The sequence below is a fragment of the Ctenocephalides felis genome, unplaced genomic scaffold (assembly GCF_003426905.1).
Source record: "Ctenocephalides felis isolate EL2017-DRISC unplaced genomic scaffold, ASM342690v1 CF-g0.4_SCAFFOLD_01170, whole genome shotgun sequence".
NCBI lineage: Eukaryota > Metazoa > Arthropoda > Insecta > Siphonaptera > Pulicidae > Ctenocephalides > Ctenocephalides felis.
In genome coordinates this window covers 804,230-821,497 of record NW_020537324.1, presented here as the reverse complement: position 1 = coordinate 821,497, position 17,268 = coordinate 804,230, and the positions used below count along the sequence as shown (strand labels likewise).

General features: G+C 28.3%; 3 protein-coding genes across 5 annotated transcripts; all 3 read left to right on the top strand.

The window, feature by feature from the left end:
• Window positions 1-4,349: 4,349 nt before the first annotated feature.
• LOC113368420 (sorting nexin-6-like) lies at window positions 4,350-7,106 on the top strand. Of its 3 annotated transcripts, XM_026609965.1 has the most exons (12): window positions 4,350-4,464; window positions 4,870-4,965; window positions 5,034-5,204; window positions 5,336-5,457; window positions 5,522-5,690; window positions 5,800-5,959; window positions 6,023-6,147; window positions 6,210-6,319; window positions 6,391-6,463; window positions 6,531-6,548; window positions 6,659-6,768; window positions 6,824-6,951. In XM_026609965.1, the coding sequence occupies exons 1-12, from the start codon at window positions 4,384-4,386 to the stop codon at window positions 6,915-6,917; spliced, it is 1,329 nt and encodes a 442-aa protein (XP_026465750.1). In that variant the 5' UTR covers window positions 4,350-4,383; the 3' UTR covers window positions 6,918-6,951. The 3 variants fall into 3 exon arrangements, with proteins under 3 accessions (XP_026465750.1, XP_026465749.1, XP_026465751.1); XM_026609964.1 differs by lacking the exon at window positions 6,531-6,548 and having other exon boundaries at window positions 6,824-7,106; XM_026609966.1 differs by lacking the exons at window positions 4,350-4,464; window positions 6,531-6,548 and adding an exon at window positions 4,477-4,684.
• A 912-nt stretch (window positions 7,107-8,018) lies between these two features.
• Window positions 8,019-9,151, top strand: LOC113368421 (40S ribosomal protein S3-like). The gene is made up of 3 exons (XM_026609967.1): window positions 8,019-8,139; window positions 8,298-8,537; window positions 8,635-9,151. The coding sequence occupies exons 1-3, from the start codon at window positions 8,110-8,112 to the stop codon at window positions 9,094-9,096; spliced, it is 732 nt and encodes a 243-aa protein (XP_026465752.1). The 5' UTR covers window positions 8,019-8,109; the 3' UTR covers window positions 9,097-9,151.
• Window positions 9,152-10,973: 1,822 nt separating this feature from the next.
• Window positions 10,974-12,522, top strand: LOC113368425 (transmembrane protein 147-like). Its single transcript, XM_026609970.1, has 4 exons — window positions 10,974-11,192; window positions 11,707-11,851; window positions 11,959-12,180; window positions 12,271-12,522. The coding sequence occupies exons 1-4, from the start codon at window positions 11,116-11,118 to the stop codon at window positions 12,520-12,522; spliced, it is 696 nt and encodes a 231-aa protein (XP_026465755.1). The 5' UTR covers window positions 10,974-11,115.
• Window positions 12,523-17,268: the final 4,746 nt, after the last annotated feature.

Sequence of the window (17,268 nt, the reverse complement as noted above, 5' to 3'; positions counted from 1 at the left end):
GTGTATCAAATCATGAATAGGATGACACGGATGACAGATGACAGAAGTATAGACAAAGATGGCGTATTGCTCACTTCAAATCCAAACGTCAGTATAATCGTTTGGTTTTGTTTTCATTAACAAAAAATTCTATTGGCGCATTTTGCATAATCTGTACTCAAAAAACAATAGAACATAAAATATATAGATAAATGTAATAATAAATGGAGTTATTATTGATCTAAGAGTTTGTATTGCAGAAATATTAATTGTTACTATTGTGCTTTCTCAATTCTACATTTCAGATTTGTCAAGACTGGTTTCAAAATTTAATTTTATTGCATAAGTATATATTGATTTTATTATTATCAGAAAACATGGATGCTATAAAACATTGGATTGATACCCATGAAGCACCTTCGAAATTTGGTCTCCCGAATCGAAAAGGTCGAAAATTAAGTGATAAAGCTTCTCACGACAAAAGTACAATAGTTCTGCGAAATGATTACTTCGATACATCATCTGATTCTGGTGAATTCAAACCCCAGAGCTATAATGTGCCACCATTTAAGTCTGTTTACTCTAAGAGTTCTGATTCTGTAGATACAACTGCTTATATCAAACAAAATCGCATGCGAAATGGATTTAGAAGAGTATTTCATCGTAAAAAAAACTTGAATAAATTATCAAAGTTATCAAGTGAGGATAACACTAAAGAAAAGAAATCAGTCTCTCCTGCAAAGTCACAACAATTATTAAATACTGCTGCTACTAACAAAACAAATTATAAAACTAAAACTGCACAAATTGAAAATAAGAAAAATCATGTTCACAATTCATCTTACACACCTTCAAAGAAACAGTCTAAAAAACCTGTAGATAAAATTGCAACATCAAATAATTTATCAAATAAGCATAGACAAATAGACCAACAAAATGAAACAACTCCAAATACAAGACCTTTTAAACATAAAGTGAGATTGTATAAAAATAAAATTGTGTGGGGCACATGTGAAGCATCTTCCGATGAAATATGCAATTCAAAAGCCAATGAACAAATATCATCATTTTCGGAAGAAATAAATTCCACGTCTTCCTCAGAAGATACAGATTTATTTGTTTCAATTTTAGATAAGCATAGTAAAAGTAAAACTCCATTTAATAGGTCAAAGTTAAAGTACTCTGCGAGTAGCAAAGTCATACAATCATATGATCAAACTGAAAGCTCATCAGATGAGTTTGATTTAATATGTTCATTCAACAGCCCTTTAGTAAACAATGGAATTACGAAATTGAAAACTTCTGAAAAAATAACTAAATACGATAAATCAACCTTTCAAAAACAAAATAAATCAATTACCAAGAGAATAACTAGTGATGATAGTTTAAATATTAGTTTCGATCAATCTAAAAATGAGATCAGAAAACGTGATGATTCCAAACCAATTGAAACCAATATAACAAATGCATCTGATGTTCCTATAGGACTTATAAACGGTGAGGATTTTTCAAAAAATGTTTCTGAAAAAATCCAGGAAGTTGAACTTTCAGAAACGGATGTACATTCAAAATCAGTCAGTATGAATAATTTTTCTGAGCAAAGCAGCTCATCCTTCATTCCTTCAACTTCAATTGATAGTAGTTCAAGAAAATCTGTACATTCTATAGAATTTTCAAATAAAATTACTGATAGAATCCAAATCAATGATATTCAACAGGCAGAAAGAATGGATAATCTCCCGGAACAAAGTGACTCTATGATATCCTTAATTACAGTATCAAGTGACAAACAATCAAATAATTCTCTTAGTAGCAGTGAAACAGATATTCTGGTACATTCTCCCAGCAAAAATAAAAAAATAAACATACAACATTTTCATACTCCTCATAATGATGGTATGGATAAACAACCACCCGGTTCTAATCATATTAATTGCAATTATTTACCATTAGATGAATTTGCTGTAGATATTGTAGAATATTATGGGTCTATTTCATCACAAGGTCATGATGATACCAATATATTAAAGACCATTGAGGATGTTCATGATATACATTTTGATTTACTCACTCCAGACAAACCGAATATAAAAGTAACTTTATTTCCAGATAATACACGAAAAATATCTATTTTAACTTTGGCTGATGTCTTAGAATATCAAAAAAATAATAGTATAAAACGTTAACATCTAATTACTGAAAGTTTTCTCCTAATTAATCATTCTAAAAGTATTTTTTTGATTGTATATAAAAAAATTTAATGTCTAATTTATTTATTATAAACTGTACAAAGCTATAGAAATAAATATATTTATTGTTAACATCTTCTATTTATTTAAAGTTTTCCATATACATCAACAATACAATCAACTGGTGTTTTATGCGCAATATGACAATACTCTGTGCAATACATATAAGGGGACGATAAGTCTTGCCAAGGAGATTGATGCACCGGAGGAGCTTTGCATGCCTCTAAATTGAACTGTAAAAGATTCACAATAAATTTATAAATGATTTTTGATTGGCAATACATATCAAATTTTCAAAGATATATATCCATGGATTTTTAAACAAAGTTTTTGCTGTTTTATTTTTATGAAATATTCAAGGATATCTATCCACCGATTTTTAAACAAAATTTTGGCTGTTTTATTTTTTTAAATTTCCAAAGATATCTATCCAGAGATTCTTAAACAAAGTTTTTGCCGTTTTATGTTTATGAAATATTCAAGGATATCTAACCACGGATTTTTAAACAAAATTTTGGCCGTTTCATTTTTTAAAATTTCCAAAGATAATTATCCACGGATTTTTAAACAAAGTTTTTGCCGTTTTATGTTTATGAAATATTCAAAATCCACAGATTTTTAAACAAAGTTTTAAAATTATCAAGTCGAATTTTCTGGAAACAACATAAGCATCTATTTCGGAAAATTAAAATTAAAGTTTATCAGGTAATTCTTACCGGCGTCATGGTACGACCGCTATAGTTACTTTTAATCTCAGTAGTCATTCCTGAATTTGGAACTCTAAACATAGTAAATGGAACTATACGTTGATAGCACTTGTTTTTGAAAACAGCTTTATCTTGCACGGGCTTGAATGTATCAGCCTTTACATGGGTCTTTACTCGAGGACCGGAACCTCGGCACCTTTGGGGCCACTTAATAAATCGTAAAACGTTATTATATCTTTCTTTGCAATCCCATTCTGGTCGTCTTTTGTATAAGGAATGTAGGACAATTCAGATGTACTCGCGTAAGGATCCAGATATCTGGAATAGGGATAAATGAATCATTGAAGCATCTTTTTATTAAAAACCCCACGCCTCCGGACACGTGTTAAAAGTTTGCCACTTCAAGTTTTTTTTTCAAACCTGCTATAACCTGGTTGATTACTCCTAAATTGAAAAGATGGATCAGCTTTTTCACTTTGCAGCGTGAAATTTTGTTTAGGTATAGGAGAACTTTTTGGAAAATAATTCAACTTGTATTGTCTTTGATGCTCTGTTATCATATTATTCATCGGTCTAGGAGGATCATCAAAAACACGCTCCTTCAGACGTCTCATATAATGAATATTACTTGCCGCTGGACCGATTTCTTGTCGACTCACCTTGCCGACACCAGATTTTGAGTACTAAAAAGAATTCATAATCAAGCTAATATTACAATTTATAATCTCTTATCTGTGATAATTTACTTCATTTTGGCAAGTTGACTTCTTAGTAAAATCAATATCATAATTAGTTTTTCTTCTTAATCCAGTGGACTTGCATCTTGAAGCTGTTAATGGACAATTTCGCAATAGCACTGGGTTATGAGGAGGATTTTGCATATAACGTAAAGCTCGTTTTGTTGAAGTTCGGTAGTCGCTAAAACTTGGATATATTGGCTGCCCATAATCGACATTGCCATAAACATTTATATTTTTTACACATAATACCGAATTTGCCATTATAAAAAGGATAATAAAACTAATATAAATTATACATACAAATTTACACACAAATTTTTTGTAGATGCTCTTTTATTATTATTGATTAAATCATTTTTGTAAGTCAACTACAAGAAAAATTCAGGTCAAGGAAAAGAATTCAAAAGTCTCGAGTTTGATCAATTATCACGTATAAACTCTTATAAGTATTAGAGGATATTACAGAATTTATAACAAACTCTTTGAAAACCTTTAATATTCCTCAAACATTTTATTACGGTACGAAAAGTGCCAGCAATTTGCCTAAAGGCACGAAGCCATACACAACTAGTTTCAAATATTATTCAGTTGAATTTCGCGCCTTTATTTGAAAAAAGTGTTCGTCATGGCACAACTGAAAAAATATTGAACCCGAATATAAGCAACAAGTTAAATTCATCACTGCAGTTTCTTTCATATTATATCGAAATGTCGGTGGATAATTTTTCTAGTTTTAATATTAATCGTTGGCATGTATGCAAAGATATAGATCCAAAATTTTTTCTATTGGTATGTAAAAAATTAAACAAAAACATTTTGAATAAAGTGATAAATGTGTGTGAGAACCGTTTTTAATATATACATGCATTGTTTGATAGTGTTTGTGGCCACCAACAACCACCATTTTGCTGCATGAATGACAGTCAACGTCATATTCGTATTAGAATTGTCTAACAAGAAATAAACATTTGTAATCTTATTTAGGTTTAACAAATTTTTAAACATGATGGTAAATAAGTTATTGATTTGTGCTATGCAAGATTTGTTTATACTGCAATTTAAATTATTAGTTCTTTGTCAGAAAGGGGCGTAAATGTTTTATCGCGGAAAGATAACTTTGTTTCTATATTTTGCCATTTTTTAAATTGTAAGTACTATAAATTTCAACTATCTTTACTAAATTCTTTATTTTAGGACGGAGTGGATGATACTTCAAGTCCAGTGATTGAAAAAAATCCGGGAAATCAAAATAATGCGGATGCCGCACCTTCGGCAGAAAATTGCTTACTAGTACTGATAATAATATAAATTTATCAAATTTATGCTACTGAAAAGTGTTTTACGAATATGTTTTCCAGGTTGATATATCAGATGCCTTGTCTGAGAAAGATAGAGTTAAATTCACAGTTCATACAAAAACTTCGCTAAGTGGATACAATAAGCCTGAATTTTTTGTAGTTAGGCAACATGAAGAATTTATTTGGTTACATGATAGGTTTGAAGAAAATGAAGAATATGCAGGTTATATTGTAAGTTCACATTCATGTTTACTATAGTACAAAACAGTATAGTACAATATATTTTTATTTTTTAACATTTAGTTCAAAACAATATCTAACTATTCTTCAAATAGTTTTATAACTTATTTTTTATTTGTCAGATTCCACCAGCCCCACCGAGGCCAGACTTTGATGCCTCTAGAGAAAAATTGCAACGTTTAGGTGAAGGAGAGGGCAATATGACTAAAGAAGAATTTGCTAAAATGAAACAAGAACTAGAGGCGTATGATCAACTTTGTATACTGAATTATAAGCATTAATTTTCTTATATTTTCATTTTCTTTCAGAGAATATCTTGCTACTTTCAAAAAGACTGTTGCTATGCATGAGGTTTTCCTCACCCGCTTAGCAGGGCATCCAGTATTTCGTAATGATTCACATTTGAAAGTATTTTTAGAGTATGATCAAGACCTTTGTGCACGTCCAAAAAGGAAAATGGAATATCTTGGAGGATTGGTAATTATTATATTAGTTCTTTAATAATGGAGATTTGTATTTTATGATTTCGAATCATAAACATGTCTGGTTTTAATTATGTATTTTAATTCTAAATTTTTGTTTCTAGGTTCGATGTCTAGGTAAAACAACTGATGAACTTTATCTTGGTGCTACAGTGAGGGACGTTAATGACTTTTTTGAAACTGAGTATAATTTCTTGGGTGAATATCATTCTAATTTAAAGGAAGCAGCACAAAGAACTTCTAAGATGACTAACAAACATAAAGGTTGGTTGTGTGTTTAAAATTGATTGATTTTAATGAATTTTACATATGCAATATACTTTCCAGAAATGGCCGATTGTTACATTAAAATCTCATGTGCTTTGAAAGAATTTTCTATTACTGAACATGGAACAGGTAGTTCTATGGAGAAGTTCCTAGCAAAAACTGCAGATATTTTTGAGAAAGCTAGGGTATGTGTTGTGTATTATAAAAGTAATAACATAAAAGTAATGTTCAATTCATATTTTCACAGAAAATAGAATGTCGAGTGGCTAGTGATCAAGATCTGAAACTAGGCGATACTTTACGCTATTATCAAAGAGAGAGCAATGCAGCTAAGGCATTGTTAATTAGAAGATTAAGGTAATTAAGATTGTCTAGTTTTGAATTTATAGTCTAAAATTATAACATTATTTTAAAACCAATTTTTGCAGATGTTTGGCAGAATATGAGACTGCAAATAGAAATTTAGAAAAGGCTAGATCAAAAAATAAAGATGTTCATGCGGTAAGTAAGATTGTAACCAATATAAAATAGAAAAAAATTATATACATATTTTTTCAATAACATGCAGCCTATAGAAGTACAGGAGGTAATAATTATGTAAAGAATTTTTTTTATAATCATTTAACATTTTTATGTATTCTGTATGTTACAACTTTGATTATCTAAAGACTGTTCGTTAAATTAAATCTTTTTTAGGCGGAGACTGCTCAAACAAAAGCTTGTGAAATGTTTGAATCAATGTCAGCTCGTGGAAAAGATGAGCTTATTGGTTTTCGTGCTAGAAGAGTAGCTGCCTTCAAAAAAAGGTAATTTTTTATAGTAAATACTTTTTATACAATTTAACAAATTATTGATTTTCAGCCTTGTGGAATTGGCAGAATTGGAAATAAAACAAGCTAGATCTCAACATGATTTACTGCGTAAATCTTTATTAAGTCTTAAGGAATGTGAATAATATATGATTCGGCCTGAGGAATAGAGAAATGGACATAATGATAATAAAATATAAGTTAATCACCAAATCAATTATTTTATAATATATTCCATTTAATTATTTTGTATTATGTTATTATATGTATATTATAATTGAAAATGTGTCATGATAATCTGTACTGGATCACATTTTATTCTTGTTGAAAATTGATATTAGCCAATTATATTTAAGCATATGATTATTCTTAAACTCTGAAATCGAAGTTTATTATGTTGCAAGATTATTTTAAGACTTCAGTGAATCATTCCAGATTAATATCACAGACACCATATATGCTAGTGTTTAAGTTACTATTTTTCCAACTGCTAAGTGCCTATTTGGAAATAATTTTATATAAAATTAAAACAATTTAATTCAACTTTCGATGATTTCTGTAAACTTCCTTTTTATACACATATCATGTAATTTCATGTAAAAATAAACCCTATTTTTATTATTGTTATACTTTGTTAACAAGCTAATGTAAAGATTGTCTTGTAAATTGTGATACTGTATATTGCATTTGCATGATTGTGGTGTAATTACATTTTATATATAATTGTTTGCATATTGAATATGTGGTAAAATAAAGAATATATATTTAGAAGAGTATACTTGAATATGTATTATATGTATGTGTATCATGAACTTTAATAAAAATGTTTTATTTTACTTAATGTATTTTATCTCCCATTTCTTTTTGCAGTGGGGTCAATAAGTGTTCAATGTGAAAGTTAGTAATAGATTGCTTTTGAAAATCGAATCTGCGATTGAAAATATGATCTCACATTTAATAGCCGAATAGAGTTTATTAAAATTCATTAAAAATATTTACTAAATATAAATTTTGGATTTTATCCAGAATGCATTAAATTAAATGTTAATATTTTCTTACTTTTAAAATAAATATATAAGTATTTATTATAGTTCATTACAAAATAATTTGTTAAAGTGATTAAAATATAATTAATAATATAGTAACTTAAAAAAATACTTAGTACAATGAATGTTAATATGGAAAGCAAAAATGATTTATAATTCGCGCCATTACGTCGATAAGTTGGCAACCTGTATTTTGTTTCCGGCATCCACTTAGTACAGTTCATAGAAAATTATTTCTTTTCCTCTTCGTGCTGCAAATGTATACGTTTGTCAGAAACTAAAATACACAGTTATGGCCACTGCAATTTCCAAAAAACGTAAGGTAAGAATTGTCGTGCATATAAGTAAAGTTTGTGACTTAAGGAACAACGTTATTCAACAAAACATAAGTGTAAAACGTGTTATAACCTATACGACCGAAAAACATGTGTCAAAGATATCAAAACGTTCTAAGTGATTGATTAGTTATTTCTGTTTTAGTTCGTAGCTGACGGAGTTTTCAAAGCTGAGCTCAATGAGTTTTTGACAAGAGAATTGGCAGAAGATGGGTACTCCGGAGTCGAGGTTCGAGTTACCCCAACCCGAACTGAAATCATTATCATGGCAACAAGAACACAAAATGTCTTGGGAGAGAAGGGCCGACGTATTCGTGAACTTACTGCAGTAGTTCAAAAGCGTTTCAATTTCATTGATAACTCCGTCGAATTATATGCTGAAAAAGTATGTCAATGATAATGTTATTTTGAGTTAATTTGCTAGTGCTTGATTGTGACTAATGAAAGCTGTTTCTTATTATTAATATGCTTTATTATTGTAGGTTGCTACCAGAGGTTTGTGCGCAATTGCTCAAGCTGAATCTTTAAGATACAAACTTATCGGAGGTTTGGCTGTAAGACGTGCCTGCTATGGTGTATTGCGTTTCATTATGGAATCTGGAGCTAAAGGCTGTGAAGTAGTTGTTTCCGGAAAACTCAGAGGACAACGTGCCAAGTCAATGAAATTCATTGATGGACTCATGATCCACTCAGGAGATCCATGCAATGACTATGTTGACACAGCCACTCGTCACGTATTGTTGAGGCAAGGAGTGTTAGGAATTAAAGTTAAAATTATGTTGCCATTCGACCCTGCAGGCAAACAAGGTCCCAAGAAACCACTTCCTGATAATGTTTCAGTTGTCGATCCTAAAGAAGAACCACTTCCCACAGTACCGAGCAGTGAGAGCAAAGTTCCCAAGCCTGAAGTACCATCTGTCTTACCAGCAATGGGTATGGCTTAAATTATTTGTATAATACAAAGCCCTTTATGTAATAAATAAATATTTACATAAGGTATTTCCTTGTTTCATTACATACACATTACAGGAAAATAGACAAGAGAATACTTAAAAATTGAATATTTCAATGTTGTAAAATCTTTGTTAAACAAATATAAACAATACAGAATATATACGTTTTTAGTGAATGCCATACTATTAAATTAACATGTTATTACTACGAACTTCCCGAAGTAAATTTACTAATTTTTTTATCTTGGTCATTTCGTTTTGAATCAGTAAACAAATTTAAAAGTATCTGTATGTATCCGTATTCAAGCCGAAAGTTTAACCCTTTATCGATGCTTTTTTGCAAAAAAATTACTTTAATTGTAAGTAAATATATATATTAATTTAAATCTTATCTTATTTTGTAATATATTTAAATGGCTCTGATATTCGCTAGATAATAAACAACACTACTAAATAGATGACACCACAGTTCCAACGAATTACGTGTAGTATCGTCCAATAATTAAATGACAAGAAATTCTAACCTATACGACATTTAGTTGGGTTAATTAATTTTTCCTTTAAAAGTTAATGAATAAATCTATATTGAAAGAAAATGACGTTATATCATTTTGGAAATTGTGTTGCTTTAGTTTATGTACCTTCTTACATGACTTATAAATTAGCAGGCCTGTAAGTATCTGTCTACTTAAATGAGAAATAATTAAGTACTGAAAAATATTGCTTTATATATTATATGAAATAGAAGCAAACAGATTTTCTGAAAGTCTTTATTGTTCCATACGTTTCTGTATTCTTATATCATCACCAATATATTAAACATCGGAGAATCTCATTATTACAAGTACACTACACAAAACTACACCACTAAACTTTCCATTAATTGCAAATTATCTTATAACTGCATTTGTAATGAATAGTACAACTAATACATTATTTTTAACACGACTGATATAATAGACGCCTGGGAGAAAAGGTCTACGCTTATATGGTCTGATGATGACATAAAATCATAAATCAATAACGATTACCAATATATATAATATATATATATATATATATATATATATAAATAAAGTAATAATAATATACATAAATTTATAAAATGTTTGAAATTACTTTTTAAGACAAAATGTTTCTACTTCGATTTTTTCAGGTCAGAATATGGCACTTTTTGGAAATGCTTTCGATCTGGTGGATTATATGTGTTTTCACAGTTGTAGTAAAGTAAAATGTTAATATTGGCTACTTTCTTTCCTGATTCTGCTGATTCACTTGGATCGACTGGGTATACAGTATTTTTATATGTAAGCATTCTTAATTATAATTTAAATAGTTTTTTGCATTCAAAACTGAGTTTAGATAACTTAACATTCAATAACTTTAATGATTATTTGTATAATACAAAGCCCTTTATGTAATAAATAAATATTTACATAAGGTATTTCCTTGTTTCATTATAAACACATTACAGGAAAATAGACAAGAGAATACTTAAAAATTGAATATTTCAATGTTATAAAATCTTTGTTAAACAAACATAAACAATACAGAATATATATGTTTTTAGTGAAAGCCATACTATTAAATTAACATGTTGTTACTACGAACTTCCCGAAGTAAATTTACTAATTTTTTTATCTTGGTCATTTCGTTTTGAATCAGTAAACAAATTTAAAAGTATCTGTATGTATCCGTATTCAAGCCGAAAGTTTAGCCCTTTATCGATGCTTTTTTGCAAAAAAATTACTTTAATTGTAAGTAAATATATATATTAATTTAAATCTTATCTTATTTTGTTCCTTATCTATGTTTGTAATATATTTAAATGGCTCTGATATTCGCTAGATAATAAACAACACTACTAAATAGATGACACCACAGTTCCAACGAATTACGTGTAGTATCGTCCAATAATTAAATGACAAGAAATTCTAACCTATACGACATTTAGTTGGGTTAATTAATTTTTCCTTTAAAAGTTGATGAATAAATCTATATTGAAAGAAAATGACGTTATACCATTTTGGAAATTGTGTTGCTTTAGTTTATGTACCTTATTACATGACTTATAAATTAGCTGGCCTGTAAGTATTTGTCTACTTAAATGAGAGAAAATTAATTACTCAAAAATATTGCTTTATATATTATATGAAATAGAAGCAATTAGATCAGATTTTCTGAAAGGTTTTATTGTTCTGTACGTTTTTGTATTCTTATATCATCACCAATAATGAACATCGAGAATCTTATTCTTACAAGTACACTACACAAAATTACACCACTAAACTTGCCAGCAATTGCAGATTATTTTATAATTGAATTTGTAATGAATAGTTCAAGTAATACATTATTTTTAACACGACTGATATAATAGACACCTGGGAGAAAAGGTTTACGCTTATATGGTCTGATGATGACATAAAATCATAAATCAATAACGATTCCCGATAAATAAGACGTTATATATAAATATATATATATATATATAAAAGCCCTACAACGTCTTATTTATTATAATTATAATATATATATTTATGAAATCTCCTAATGTTTGAAGTTACTTTTTAAGATAAAATGTTTCTACTTCTATTCTTTCAGATCAGAATATGGCGCTTTTTGGAAATGTTTCCAAGCCGGTGGAATATATATGTTTACACAGTTGTGTAAAATGTTAATATTAGCTACTTTCTTTCCTGATTCTGCTGATTCACTTGGATCGACTGGTTATACAGTATTTTTATATGTACGTATTCTTAATAACATTGCCACAAAATAGTTTTTTGCATTCAAAACTGAGTTTAGATACCTTAACATTCAATAACTTAATAATTATTTTTCATGTTTCAATAGGAGTTTTTAAGAAGCAGTGTAGATTTTGCAGATCTATTAGGATTGCGATTGGTACTATCTTGTATACCAGGAAAAGGTCATAGTAAATTGATAACAGCAGGTTTGGGATGGGCTGCTGCAGAAGCTATTTTAACGAAAGGGCTTCTTTTATGGACTGGTGCAAGAGGTGCAGAATTCCAATGGACTTACATGCAAAAATGCTTGGAAGGAAATTTAGCTTTGGTATGAAGATAGGAAAAAATATTCAAAATAGATTTCTTAAAAATGGAATTAAGAAGCTCAAAAATTTTATTCCCTTGATCTTTTTCCTAGGTTCAACACATAACAACAGTCACTTTAGTCTGGTTATTCTCCCGGCACGACCTTAAAAAGGCTTTTGTACCTATAATTACGATCTTATTATTATTGACTGCAATGAGAGGTCTTGTGATAGACAGCGTCATTCAAGCCATTATTGTTGGACCATGGTGCGTCTTATTAGTACGGGGTCTTATTGCTTGTGCAATGGGTTTAATCACATTGCAAATATATGCAGGGCTCGCTCAGAATATTGGAATATTTTAAATAGAAAAAAATAGAAATGTGTAATTTAATATTTATATATCAAAGTGTGTTCATAGTAATAATTATATAATAAATATTTATATGATTATAAGGAACATGATTAATATAAGATGTATTAATTATTTATGTAAAATAATTATTAATTTAGGTAACAATAAAGATACTAAAGAAAATATTTATAGAGTTCTATTTCAAATATTTTTGCGACTCATTTCACAAACAGCAAAATATTTTTTCTAATCATAAATAAATTAAATAATATATAATTATATTATAATAATAATAATATATAATTAAATATATTATTATTTTTTTATTAATAAAATTTATTATTTTATCTTTGTCCATTTGATAAATTTACAAACTCCAAAAACTACATTCACAACACATATCTAGAAACGAGAAAAATGCTTAAAATTGATGTCAATGAAAATAAAATAATGATATTTACAATTAGGTAAAGTTTAAATTTAAATTGGAGTAAGTTCATGATATTAAAACAAGTCTTTAATAACTCATTTCTCCACCATTTTTTTGCTTTAAGTATTTAGTTTGAGAGGGATTTTTTAAGAGATCATTTTCCAGCACTGGCTATTGTATATGCAGAACATGCCTTTATGATAGGGTTGTTTTTTACCCTTCCGTTTTTTATAGTGAAGGGTTGCGCGACCTGCGCTCAGTTCTAACTTGAATCTTGTAGTGAATGGTTTAATGGCGATATTCTAATGTTTACAATAATATTTTTTTAAATTTTAATTGAAGGAAATGTTCGATAAAGACTTCATTTACTACTAAATTTAAATTCTATAAAATCATTAAATTTTGTAATATTTAAAATATATTTATGTTAAATTGAGGGCGGCGGACGAGAGAGTACGCAAATAGAATAAAATAATGTGAAAATCCATACATATTTATAAATTAAAAAAAAAACAGATGCATAAAATATGAGAATATTTTTGAATTATATCAGCAATTGACCTAAATGATTTTTTATAATAAAATTAATTGTGAATGAATTATTATCAAGGAAACTTAAGGAGCACAAATCTAAAAATAAATTATATGATTAAATTATACTATGTAAAATAATAATACACCTATGGTATACTACTAATTATTAATATAATATTAAACGAATAATAATAGTAAAGGTATGACTATTAGAACGACGTGGGAATAACTCAGTATACAAATCTTACATATCTTTATATCAAAATAAACACATATGCATAAAATATTTTTGTAATATTAAATATCGCCAATAATTCCAATTAATTTGTTTTATTATAAAAGTAATTGTGAAGTGTTATGAAAAAGAATGTAGAATTTCATTGCAGGATTCTTTATCCAAGAAAAATAACGTGGATTAAAAATTTTAGAGGTAATTTATATGATTCTAATAAGCCTATTAAGTATATAAAATAATGATATACCTATAGTATATTATTTTATAATTATAATATTAAACGAATAATAATAGTCAATGCATGACTTGCTAAGTAAGTAAATGTTCTACAAATTTGGACATATGTGCTTGATTTTATTTTTTAGATGAATAGAAGATAAATTATTACTTCTCTCAATTGTTTATAAATCTATTAAGAGTAAAAGTCTATTACTTATTCATTTAAAATCAAAATAATTAAAATTTACACTCCAATTTTAATAAATATTAGTAAAAAGTATTCCGGTTGTTTGAATGTGAATGATATGAGAGTAGAAAATAGCTTCGAGCATTAGAAATTCTAAAATTTTATATTATATGGCACAAGTACTTAAATATTCATATTTAATAATTTTAAAAATATAATTCTCTCAGAATTTCTTCTGTTAGGTTCACATCTCTACTTCAGAAGAAATGTTCGAAAAAGTCTAGATGGAAACAGTCTATCTTTTTATTTGCGGAGAAAATAATATTATTTTCATCGATATTGAAGCAATATTTTTAAAAACACGGTATATGATATTTATTATGGTATATATTTTTTTCATTAAGCGTTTTTTCTATTTACAACTGCAGTAATTATGAAAAATTTATTATTAGCCAGAGAGTATTGATGCTAAATTACGATATATATAATTAAATTATGATTAAGTTAACCAATAGTATTTAAAAATGTAATTAAAATCAGTTTGTTTACTACAACCAGTAATTCTAACATTCCACTAATCTAATGTATTTTGAGGCTATATTTTTTGTGTAGTTTTTTCTGTATAATTAACAATTTTCTTCATAATACTCTTCAATAACATTTAACGCTTTTAGTATGTCTATTAAACAATTTTTGGTAATTTTCAGTTAAATTTAAGAAATGAATTTCGATATTATTAAAATGAGAGACTATTTTAACCAAGGTGGTCATACTTTCTAGTTTGACCGGGACGAGATTTCCATCTTATGTAATATATGTCCCGGATTTTGATCATTTGTCCCGGATTTTCAAAAAGTATAGTTCAAATATGAGACAAAATGTAATGAATGAAAAAATTGCTGAAACCAATATTTCAAAGTCAGATAAAAATAGCCTTATAGCCTCTCACATTATTATAATAATTTTGAATTTCAGTTCAGTTGAGAGACTCAACAAAAATTGCTAATTCTTACTAATTATAAGTTAATTATGAAGAAAACTGAACAGAACTTTCTTTCTAAAAGTTCTTATTAAAAGTCAGTAATTTTGATTTAAAAACACAGATTTTTGTTGTTTTTTTTTAAATAGTATTTTTTATTTAAATCATGTTTAAGTTCTCTAGCAAAAACCCACAGGAGTAAAAAAAAATATTCTTGTATTCTAAAAAATATTTCGGATTTAAATAAATTGGTCATATATAAGAAAGGCATTCCCGGGGTTGACGATCTATGATGAAAAACTTCGACTTTTTCATCCAACACGACGCCTTGCGGAATTGAGTCATTTATCGCCCGAAAGAAATATTTTCGTCTAAAAGTCACGTACATAAAAGTTATGCAGTTCTGCGTTTCTATACCTTCGACGTTTCCACATGTGCGTACATATTTATATAGGACCAAATCGCCCTCGACCGATCGTCGCAATGGGGGTGCGGGTGGGTACTCCGGGTACGCGATATACTATGTACAGGAATATACAGAAGGGATGATCTGAAAGAATCCTATAAATATTCATTGCTTCCCTAACCCGAGGCCGAAATTCGGGACCGCCCGTCTTATGTAAGGGCGGCATGGAAAACTAACACATCCGAATTAACTGACACTCTCAAACACTGATTTATTTTCTCGGTTTTTCTTCATTTTTGAGAGATAAAGTCGATTCAAGCTATATAGTTAAAGAATTTTTTCAATAGGGTAGAGCAAGAATAAATTTTTTGATAATACTATTTTAAAGTAGAAGGGAAAAGATGTGTAACTAGTCTGATTAGTCATCACCTTAATTCAGGAGATAAACGGTAGTATATCAACATTTTTGCCAAAAGTATTTTTTGTTGGTGTTTTTTTGATCTTAAGCTCTTAATTTAGTTTATAATTACCTGAATTTGTATTTTGTATTGTAAACTTTAAGTTAATTCCAACACTTTTTTATATAACCCCTATAAAAGCTCACATGTGGGTGAGGTAAAGAGAACCAACTAAACCTTTACATTGGTAAAGATTTTAACAATAGGAAATAGTAAATAAAAAAGAAAATTGAGAAAATGAGAAAAATTAAATTAACCACAGTTATTTATTCTCTTCTGATAAATATTTCTTTCTAATACCAGATCAAGGTTATATATAATAAAATCTTTGTAAAAAATTTAAATTTTACATCGGTTAAATAATGTAGCTATTATTTCATAGAATTCATTTAAAATCAAACAAAGAGTCGTCGCAAGTAGCATGAAATCTTTGTGAATAATTTGTATTTCACATTGGTTAAATAATGTAGCTATTATTTCATATAATTCATTTAAAATCAAGCAAAGAGTCGTCGCAAGTAGCATGAAATCTTTGTAAATAATTTGTATTTCACATTGGTTAAATAATGTAGCTATTATTTAATAAAATTCATTTAAAATTAAAAAAAGAGTCGTTGGATCTGTTTGCTCCCTAGCTGTCTCTTCTCACCCCGTCCAAAAAGCATGAAATCTTTGTAAATAATTTGTATTTCACATTGGTTAAATAATGTAGCTATTATTTTATAAAATTCACATAAAATAAAAAAAGTCGGATCTGTTTGCTCCCTAGCTGTCTCTTCTCACACCGTCCAAGGAGCATGAAATCTTTGTAAATAATTTTTATTTCACATTGGTTAAATAATGTAGCTATTATTTAATAAAATTATTTTAAAATTAAAAAAAGAGTCGTTGGATCTGTTTGCTCTCTGGCTGTCCCTTCTCACCCCATCCAAAGAGCAAAAAAGGATAGATGATAAATTAAAAAAACTGTAAAAACCATACTTCTATAATTAGGAAGTTCTCACTTAAATTCTTTATAAATTTTGTATTTAAAAATAATTTCAAATAATATAATTAAATACCAAAATGGTTTGCACGTTTAAATAGCTCGTTTTGAAATAAAATAAAGCTCGTTTTAGTAAGAGACAAATTAATTTTGTTCGAAAACAAAGCATGTAAAATGAACAAACTTATCAATTTTATTACTTTTACCTCGATTTTAAATTCCAACATTAACAATCTATTTCCATACGAATTACGATTCAGCAAAGTCTATCGCCTATTTAAGAACGCAGATATTCCAGAATAAGAATTAGCCAGTGTCTGGTG